Source organism: Cucumis melo, chromosome 1 (assembly GCF_025177605.1).
Source record: "Cucumis melo cultivar AY chromosome 1, USDA_Cmelo_AY_1.0, whole genome shotgun sequence".
Classification (NCBI taxonomy): Eukaryota; Viridiplantae; Streptophyta; class Magnoliopsida; order Cucurbitales; family Cucurbitaceae; genus Cucumis; species Cucumis melo.
In genome coordinates, this window is record NC_066857.1 from 6,934,988 (window position 1) to 6,945,865 (window position 10,878).

General features: G+C 36.3%; 1 protein-coding gene across 1 annotated transcript; it reads right to left on the reverse strand.

Moving 5' to 3' along the window:
* Positions 1-2,178: 2,178 nt before the first annotated feature.
* On the reverse strand, positions 2,179-9,400 carry LOC103490561 (uncharacterized). Its single transcript, XM_051086835.1, is given in 6 exon segments — positions 2,179-4,841; positions 4,844-5,701; positions 6,254-7,042; positions 7,045-7,328; positions 7,736-7,977; positions 8,060-9,400. Coding segments are annotated over 6 exon segments (6,177 nt in total).
* Between the last annotated feature and the right edge of the window lie 1,478 nt (positions 9,401-10,878).

Here is a 10,878-nt window from a genome sequence, read left to right on the forward strand (position 1 = left end):
GGAGAGGGAGGATCGTGGAGAGGGAGAATCGTGGAGAGGGAGGATCGTGGAGAGGGAGAATCGTGGAGAGGGAGAATTGTGGAGAGGGAGGGGGAAAATCGTAGGATTGGAAGTGGTTGAGAGAAAACAGGGAAAAGATATGAAATTTAATTACTGTTTTCTTTTCCATTTTTTTTAAAATAAATTCAAATTAAAATCAACTTAATTTAATAAAAAATAAATAAATAAAATAAAGTAATAAAGTAAAGTAAATGTAAAAAAAATGGCCAAAATATGGTATTTACAGTTTCCCCCCTTTGTCCATCCTGAAAATATTTAAAGGTGGACAAAAAAAATAGATAAAGTATTTGGGCCAAAATTTATATTTTAGAGAGGGAACCAAAAAGATTATCAACCCTAACTCTAGGGCCAGGTCTGAAAAATAAAGGACCAGATAGACAGGCTTCGGCCTCAACTTCAGATCTGGACTCGATTTAACCAAATTCAAAATGACATCAACCTTAGCTCTAGGACTAGGTTTGATAAATAAAGGACCTGATAGACAGGCTTCGGCCTCAGCTTCAGATCTGGACTTGATTTAACCAAATTCGAAAAGACATCAACCTTAGCTCTAGGACTAGGTTTGATAAATAAAGGACCTGATAGATAAGCTTCGGCCTCAGCTTCAGATCTGGGCTCGATTTAACCAAATTCAAAAAGACATCAACCTTAGCTCTAGAACTAGGTTTGATAAATAAAGGACTTGATAGACAGGCTTCGACCTCAGTTTCAGATCTGGGCTTGATTTAACCAAATTCAAAAAGACATCAACCTTAATTCCAGGACTAGGTTTGATAAATAAAGGACCTGATAGACAGGCTTCGGCCTCAGCTTCAGATCTGGACTTGATTTAACCAAATTCGAAAAGACATCAACCTTAGCTCTAGGACTAGGTTTGATAAATAAAGGACCTGATAGATAAGCTTCGGCCTCAGCTTCAGATCTGGGCTCGATTTAACCAAATTCAAAAAGACATCAACCTTAGCTCTAGAACTAGGTTTGATAAATAAAGGACTTGATAGACAGGCTTCGACCTCAGTTTCAGATCTGGGCTTGATTTAACCAAATTCAAAAAGACATCAACCTTAATTCCAGGACTAGGTTTGATAAATAAAGGACCTGATAGACAGGTTTCGACCTCAGCTTCAGATCTGGGCTCGATTTAACCAAATTCGAAAAGACATCAACTTTAGCTCTAGGACTAGGTTTGATAAATAAAGGACCTGATAGACAGGCTTCGACTTCAGCTTCAGATCTAGGCTCGATTTAACCAAATTCGAAAAGACATCAACCTTAGCTCTAGGACTAGGTTTGATAAATAAAGGACCTGATAGACAGGCTTCGGCCTCAACTTTAGATCTGGGCTCGATTTAACCAAATTCGAAAAGACATCAACCTTAGCTCTAGGACTAGGTTTGAAAAATAAAGAACCTAATAGTCAGGCTTGAACCTCAGCTTTAGATCTGGGCTCGATTTAACCAACTCCAAAAAGACATCAACCTTAGCTCTAGGACTAGGTTTGATAAAAAATAGACTCGTCCTACTTTGGACTTGGTAAAGATTTAATTTGAAAATAAAATATTGTCATTTTCAAAGAAATAAATAGCTCATTGCTCCATTCATCAATCCTATTAACAATTCAGTATGGCCACCGGATAGAATAAAACACATATATCATGAAAGCTTTTTAAGTTGTCAAATTTGCCACTCTTTGAATCAAAACTGCGAATGATTGCACTATGTTGTAAAGATCCAATATTGTTTAGTCCTTGGAAATCACAAAACGTTCCTTTAAGATGTAGACTTCCAATTACGATAACTCCCATCATAGCAAAATTTGTCTGGACTTGTAGACACCTATGTTTCCTTAAATCTTATCAAAAGAAAATCATAGCTTTTACTTGGTTTGCAAATACAATAAGTTGTACTGGATCCTTGCTAATTAAAAAAATGTAGAATAATGGACTAATGAATCATGAATGTTTACTATGTTTTAGAAAGGATAAAAGAAAATATTGACAAATAAACATAGGTTCAAAAAATATAATAAGAAATGGGAAAAAAAATGTGACAACAATGCTTGGAATAGGAGTACGAAGAGAGGGGTGAGAGAAAGTCTACACATCTGGAAATAACATTCTAAGAACTAAATGTAAGTTTCCTAGAAATACCCCTGACTTCTTTCAACATTACGAAACCCTCTAAGAAAAGGCCCCATGCATAATATCTTCGAACATAATCTGAATTCACAGGATTTTTTAACTCAACGCCATCCATATTAGTCAAAAGTAGAGCTCCTCCTGAAAAAGCTTTTTTCACTACAAATGGACCTTCATAATTAGGAGTCCATTTTCCTCGATAATCCTTTTGAAACGGAAGTATTCTTTTTAATACCAAATCTCCCTCTCGAAAGCTTCGAGGATGCACTTTCTTATTGTATGCTCGCATTAGTCTTCTTTGGTAAAGTTGCCCATGATTTAATGCTGCCAACCGTTTTTCTTCAACAAAATTCAACTGCTCATAACGACCTCGTATCCATTCGGCTTCATCTAACTTAGCTTCCATGAGAACTCTCAATGAAGGTATCTCAACTTCTAAAGGTAAAATAGCTTCCATACCATAAACTAAAGAAAATGGTGTTGCCCCTGTTGAAGTACGAACTGACGTGCGATATCCATGCAGAGAAAATGGTAGCATTTCATGCCAATCTTTGTATGTTATTGTCATTTTCTCAATGATTCTTTTAATATTTTTGTTAGCTGCCTCAACTGCCCCATTCATCTTTGGGCGATATGGAGTCGAATTTCGGTGATTGATCTTGAACTGCTCACAAAGTTCGTCCATCATTTTGTTATTAAGGTTCTTGGCATTATCCGTAATAATACCCTCTGGGAGACCATAACGACATATAAGCTCTTTCTTGATAAACTTGAGCACTACTCCCCTTGTAACATTGCAATAAGATGCATCATCTATCCATTTAGTGAAGTAATCAATGGCCATAAGAATAAAACGATGGCCATTTGAGGCTTTAGGATCAATGGGTCCAATAACATCCATTCCCCATAAAGAAAATGGCCATGGTGCTGACAAGATATGCAATGGAGATGCTGCTACATGGATCTTATCCATATAAATTTGACACTTTTTACATTCCCTTACATATTTTATGCAGTCTGATTCCATCATTGTCCAATAATAACCAGATCTAAGTATTTGTCTAGGCATCATATGTCCATTAGCATGTGTTCCACATATTCCTTCATGAATGTCTATCATAATTTGTTTTGCTTCCTCTTCATCAACATACCGAAGGAGCACCATATCGTGGTTTCTTTTATAAAGAACTTCACCACTTAAGAAAAAGTTCATGGCCAACCTCCTTATTGTGCGTTTGTCATTCTCTGAAGCTTCATATGGATATTCTCTACACTTTATGTATTGCTTAATGTCAAAATACCATGGCTTGTTATCATTTCCAACATTCATGCAATATGCTGGCACATCTCGCTTTGTAATTTGGATTGGATGAAGTTCAAATTCAAGATTAAGATCAAACATCACTGCCAGAGTGGCTAATGCATCCACCATTCGATTGTCTTCCCTAGGAACGTGGTCAAATGAAATCTTCTCAAAATTTTGAGACAATTTTGTAACGTATTGGCTGTAAGGCACCAATTTAGCATCTCTTGTTTCCCATTCTTCCTTGACTTGATGTATCACTAACATCGAGTCACCTAAAAGTTTCAACTTTTTAATACTCATATCGCATGCTACTTGAAGTCCCATAATGCAAGCTTCATATTCAGCGATATTATGAGTGCATTCAAAACATAACTTGGCCGTTAGGGGAAAAACCTTTCCTTCTGAAGAAATTAGCACAACTCCAATCCCATGTCTCAACTCATTTGAGGCACCATCGAAAAGCATAGTCCATGTCTCATGATCTCTAGCATTCTTTTCAACTAGAAATATGTTTTCATCCGGAAAATCAATCCTCATAGGTTCGTAATCTGCTATTGGTTGAGCAGCTAAATGATCAGCAACTGCGCTTCCCTTTATTGCTTTTTTAGTAACATAAACAATATCGTACTCTGACAACAAAACTTGCCATTTTGCACTCCTTCCAGATAATGACGGTTTCTCAAAAATGTATTTTATTGGATCCATTTTTGAAATATGACATGTCGTGTGGTATAACATATATTGCCTCAAACGATGAGTGGTCCATACCAAAGCACAACAAGTTCGCTCTAACATTAAGTATCTAGATTCATAATCGGTAAACTTTTTGTCCAAATAATAAATGGCATGCTCCTTCTTCCTTGATGAATCATGTTATCCTAGAACACCATCCATGGAACTTTCTAATACTGTTAAATACAAGATTAACAAGATTAACAGTCGCCCTGAAGCTGGAGGTATCAGTATTGGTAGGCTCTGCAAATACTGCTTAATTTTGTTGAAAACTTCTTCACAATTCTCATTCCATTTTCCTGGGTTGTTTTTACGTAAGAGCTTGAAGATTGGTTCGCATGTTGGTGTTAAATGTGAGATAAATCTGGATATGTAGTTCAATCTTCGCAGAAAACCTCGAATTTCTTTTTCTGTTTTAGGGGATGGCATTGCCATGATAGCCCTTACTTTATCTGGGTCCACTTTGATCCCTTCTTTGCTGACGATGAATCCCAATAGCTTTCCCGAAGTTGCCCCAAATGTGCATTTGGATGGATTTAATTTCAATTGATATTTTCTCAACTGATTAAATAATTTTTGGAGTGTGGTTGTATGATCTTCATCTCCTTGGATTTTGCGATCATATCATCAACATATACCTCTATTTCTTTATGCATCATATCATGAAAAAGTGTAACCATTGCTCGCTGATACGTTGCCCCAACATTTTTCAAACCAAAAGGCATTACTTTGTAGCATAATGTTCCCCAAAGGGTAATGAATGTCGTTTTTTCTCTATCTTCTTCAGCCACTTTGATCTGATTATATCCTGAAAAACCATCCATAAAGGAGAAAGTTGAGTATCCTGCAGTGTTATCCACCAACATATCGATATGAGGTAAAGGGAAGTTATCTTTTGGACTGAATCGATTTAAATCTCTATAATCCACACACATTCTCACTTTTCCGTCTTTTTTGGGCACTGGAACAATGTTTGCCACCCATTCAGGATATTTGGAGACTGTGAGGAATCTTGCTTCAATTTGCTTCTGTACTTCCTCCTTTATTTTAATCAGTACATCAGGTTTCATTTTACGTAGATTTTGTCTCACCGGGTTTCATTCTGGTTTTAAAGGAACTCGGTGTACTACAATATCCGTACTTAATCCTGGCATATCCTGATAACTCCAAGCAAAAATATCTGAATACTCACGTAACAAATTGATCAGTTTTTTCCGTGATTCACTTGTCAATGATGTGCCAATTTTTACCTCTTTTGACTCCTCTTGAGAACCCAAATTGATTGCTTCAACTAGTTCTTGGTGAGGACCAAGAACCTCATCTTCTTCTTTTACCATTCTTAACAATTCTGAGGATATTCCCACATCATCTTCATCGTCGCTTTCCTTGTCAGATTCCATAGTGTATATTAAGGCATCAAGGGTAGAACTGGAATTACTAACATCTTCATTCTTATGAATATTGTCTATGAAAGGGTTTAGACTTTTGTGTTTAATTTGCAAATGTAGGAAAGAAAGTAGAGAGAAGAAAAAATTAGAATGAATAAAATGAAAATGTGGAAATTTCATTAAATAACAAGAAAGCAGTACATTAATGTTGTAAAGCAAATAAATACTATGGCCTTGGATAGAGCCAATCGAAAAATAAAAAATTTAAACAAATAAAAGCTTAATCATTACTCTTGAAAATCTCTTAAAATGTAAGTAGATCTACATTATTCCAATTGTTAAGCTCAAAATCAGGCGGAGATGCATAAACTGTGTTGCCTTCAAATGATGCTTCTTGTGCCACTGCTGCAACTGATAAACTTTCCATCTTCGTTAACAAATCATCCTTCAAATCAGAGTTGTGTGATGAATAACTTATACTGGCACTCTTGAAAATATCATATAATTCTAGTATAAGTTTTATACTTGGATCAAACTCCCCCATCTCTAGATTTGCCAAATGCGTTTTCTTCTTTTCCTCATAAAGCCTAATCTTGTCATATATGGATGGCTTATAGCCCAAACCAAACCTCCCATCATTGCTTGGTGTTTTAGAGGTGTCTCTAAGTTTTTATTCAAAGAATATCCTCCACCTCCCATTATCCTAGTGGTCATAACTTCAACTTTAGACTTGTGTGGCTTTATCACTTCATCTACAGTTGCTTCCATCATAGTTGCATGAGGAATTTCAAAAGAGCGAAAAGAACACTTTAATGCTTCTTCCGTCGCTTCAACATATGGGGTTGAGACTGGCTTTGTTATTAAGAAATCTTCCTCTCCCATCACGCAAATCAACTTACTCCCAAAAATAAATTTCAGTTTTTGATGCAATGTGGATGGCACCACTCCTGCGGAGTGAACCCAAGGACGTCCTAATAAAAAACTGTACGTGGGTGTTATCTCCATGACTTGAAAGACTATGTTGAAAATACATGAGCCAATTTTAACTAGTAGTTCAATGTCACCCATTACTTCTCTGCGTGACCCATCAGAAGCTTTCACAACCATAGTACTTGATTTTATGTGTGACATATCCACGGTAAGCTTCAATAGTGTAGATTTAGGCATTATATTGAGAGCTGATCCGTTATCCACTAAAACTCTTGCAATGACGTAGTCTTTGCACTTCACTTGAATATGCAGTGCTTTTGTATGGCCTAAGCCTTCAGGAGGAAATTCGTCATCTGTGAAGACTATGGAATTTGAAGATGTAATGTTTCCTATAATTCCACTAAACTTTTCTACTGAAATGTCATGTCCAACATGTGCCTTGTTCAAAATATCTAATAACACTTTGCGATGAGGCTCTGAATTCAAAACAACGATAATAAAGAAATTCGAGTTGGAGTATGATGCATTTGCTCTATGATCTTATACTCACTTTGTTTTACTATTTTCAAGAATTCATTTGCTTCCTCATCCGTGACAAGTTTTTTGTATTCTATATCTTTTGCAATGACAGACATCTCCACATCTTGGTCTTTGCAATGCTCTTTCACATTTCTTTTCTCATTTTTCCTACCTTGCTCCAGTATTAGACCATCAGAAGGGATTGTTAAGTTATCTGGTTTGTAGCGTCTTTCACTTCGGTTATCCCGCTGATTCCTGTAATGTTATCAACTGAAGGACCTGTTATGATCTGACAATCATACCGCCATGGCACTACTTTTAGATCCTTAAATTTGAAAGGACTCGACACTTTAAGTTATCAACTAAAGTGTTATCAACTGAAGGGACTGTTAAGTTATCTGCTTTTAGAAGGTTGACTCATTATGACTTTCTTGATAAAAAACTGTCAAAGGTCTTGGTAAAAAGGAATCTTCCTTTTCTGAAACTTCATCCATTAAAGCACATATTTTACTGTCTTTCATCTCGTCTTTTCCTTGTCCTTATATACCGTAAGTATCTTTGAATCCATAAGTTGTTGTACTTTGGATCTAAATTTTTGGCATTGTTGGACAACGTGGTCTGCAACTCCTTGATGGAATATACAATGTCTGCTTTCATCATACCCTTCATATCTTATGTTGGGGTCTAGATATTCATGACTAACATATCCTGCTTCAAAAAGACTTTCAAAAAGTGCTTCCATAGGCATCACTATCTCATGGACTTCATTTTTGCACTTCTCAACAAGGCTATCCACAGCGTTCACTTTTGGATTTTCATGATTAGGCAGTGGATTTTCATTGACATTCGGCTTCTCGCCAGATTTTTTGAAGCTCAACCATCCAGCATTAATTAGAGATTGCGCCTTTCTTTTCAAAGCCAAACAATTTTCAGTTGAGTGTCCTACTCCTCCAGTGTGATAATCAAATCGAGCATTTGAATCATACCATTTTAGGTAAAGGAGGTTGTATAGGAATCATTGGAATAGGAGCTAACTGTCGATTTTGAATTAGTTGAGGTAAAAGCTCTGTATAAGTCATGGGAATCGGATCAAACCGCCATGTATCTGAATTGGTTTTGCTACCTTGACCCTGTACAAATGGTCGAGGAGAATTTGAGTTAACGGGTTTTGGAGTTTCAGAGACGGTATGGACTGGTACATAGCTATTATAAGGGATATGAGAGACATTGCTTATATATGACGGGAAGTTTTGCTCATATTTTCTCTGATCAAAATTTGGTTTGTGCTTCCCTAAATTAGGAAAACCAATTGCATGAACCTCTCCTTCTTTCTTCTTGGATATTGTTCCTTTCTTTATTCCACCATATTCAGTTGTAGCCTCTGCTAACCTCCCGTGTTTTATCCCATATTCAATTCTTTCGTCAATAACGATAATATCAGAAATTTTTTTTGATGCATTACCAATCATTCGCTCATAGAATGGAGCCCGCAAGGTATTCATAAACATAGATGTCATTTCTTTGTCTATTAACGGTGGTTGAACCTCGGCAGCCATATCTCTCCATCGTTGAGCATATTCTTTGAAGCTTTTCGAACTCTTCTTCTCCATCCGTTACAAGTCTAAACGGTCTGGGGCCATATCAATGTTATGTTTGTATTGCTTTAGAAATGCATCAGCTAAGTCCTTCCAAACGTGAATGTGTGCATTATCTAATTGAATATACCATCGACTAGCTGGACCAGTCAAGCTATCCTGGAAGTAATGGACTAGCAATTTATCATTATTAATATGCGCCGCCATCTTTCTACAGTACATTATAAGATGACTCCTTGGACATGTTGATCCATCATATTTATCGAATTCAGGAACTTTAAACTTTGCTGGAATGATCAAGCCTGGCACCAAGCACAATTGTGTTACATCTATATTTCCATAGACATCAGTCCCTTCAATTGCTCGTAACCTTTCTTCCAAAACATCTAACTTTTGCTTAGCCGGATTGTTCTCGTTTTGTCCCATGTCTTGAATTTTAGCCTGAGCTTCCAAATGTTCTATACCTGGGACAATGGGTGGAACAACATACAGCGGATTTGTAGGAACATAGTGTTGAGTGGTTTGAGACTGCGGAACATTCATGTGGTATGGAGTGAATCCTGGAGGAAAAATGGGATCATTTGTGTCTTGAATTGGATTGCTTGATTGTGTTGTATCTATAGCGATTTTTCCTTTCCCCATTGAAAGCAATTCCAGTATTTTTGAAACTTGTTCCCCAAGATTATTAATCTCTTGTCTCATTTTGTCCATGTCCTTATCTTTTTCTTCCATGATTCAGCTTTTATACCTAGTATTGTAAGGATGACGAATTGGAGTAGGACGAGCTATATTTTCCTTTTCTTTTTAAAATAAAATAGAATAAAAATAAAAAATAAAAAATTGAAGTAAAAGAGAAGAGGGGAAATATAGAGAGAGAGAGAGAAGAAAATCTTAGTATATATAAAATTCAAACAACAATAATAAAATCAATCAAACAAACATAATGTAAGTTTGACAAAATAAAGGAAATCAAACTGAAACTAGAAACAAACAAAACGTAATGAACATCGCTCCTATTGTCAATAGCAAAAAGAACAATTAATGAAAATGCCCAAAATGTCCAGTTCTCTGCATATCATCTTCAAGAATTTATTTAAATCATCTGCATGAGGTTGCATTGAGAAAAAATTAACTCTCAAATCAGCTGCCCATTCTGCAAAACCATTTGCTCTTTTGGACACCATTATGAGAAATTCGATTGTCTGATCTACACGTTCCACTAGCACTTGGAAATCTCTCGTTTGCAGATCATAATCAACCTTCATTTGCACGTAATCTGTATTCAATGACTCATATTCTTGTGTTACCCTCTTACTTAAATTTTGAAGTGCAGTAAGTTGATAGTGTAAGGAATCGACATAATTTTTCAGTATCTCATACTCTTTAGAGCCTCGGCCATCTTCAGATGTAGGCTATCAACAGTTTGACGCAAAGAATGATTTTGTGCTTCCAAATCCATTATTTGTGTTTCTCGTTTTCCAATTGATGTATTCAAATCATTGACAAGCTCGAGAAAATATTCCTTCCCATTTTCTAAATCTTTAATATATTCATCTTGCGACCCCACTGTTGCTTATAATGTCGTCTTCTCATTTTTCAAGCTCCTATTTGCTTTATTCATTCGCCTCATCTCCTTATCTAAAGTCTCAAGATCCTTTTCTAACTTATCTTGATTTTTTATGAAACTCTTAGTCTTTTCGAGTTCATTCTGCAAATAAGTCGCATGATCCATCCATTGACTTGTCTCTTTACGAATTTTCTCATTCTCTTGCTCTAACAGTCGATTTTTCTCTTCTAGTTCTATGCTATTCTCAATCCACTGATTTGGTTGTTCGAAGCTTGTCTCTTTTTCCTTTTCAACTACCTCCCTTGAGATATCTATTATATTCTTCCTTCTGATTGCCTGCCAGGCCTCGTACCCACTAGTAACTCCTTCGTAATGTCCTTTGTCTTTTATCTTTCTTATAGATTTCCATGTGCATACTGCTTGACGTTTTTTTTCCTTGACAATCTTCAGGATCGTATGAAAAATCAGACTCTTGCAGATTATGAGTTGGTGGTATAAACTGTTTGAGCCACACCTGACGCAAAACTAACAATGGTGTATAGTTAACACCTCCCCATGGTCCTAACAAAGGCACACTATGAAAATCTCCGCATCTATATATCACCGCCTTTAAAGGCATCCATTGAGCCTTCCATATGACATT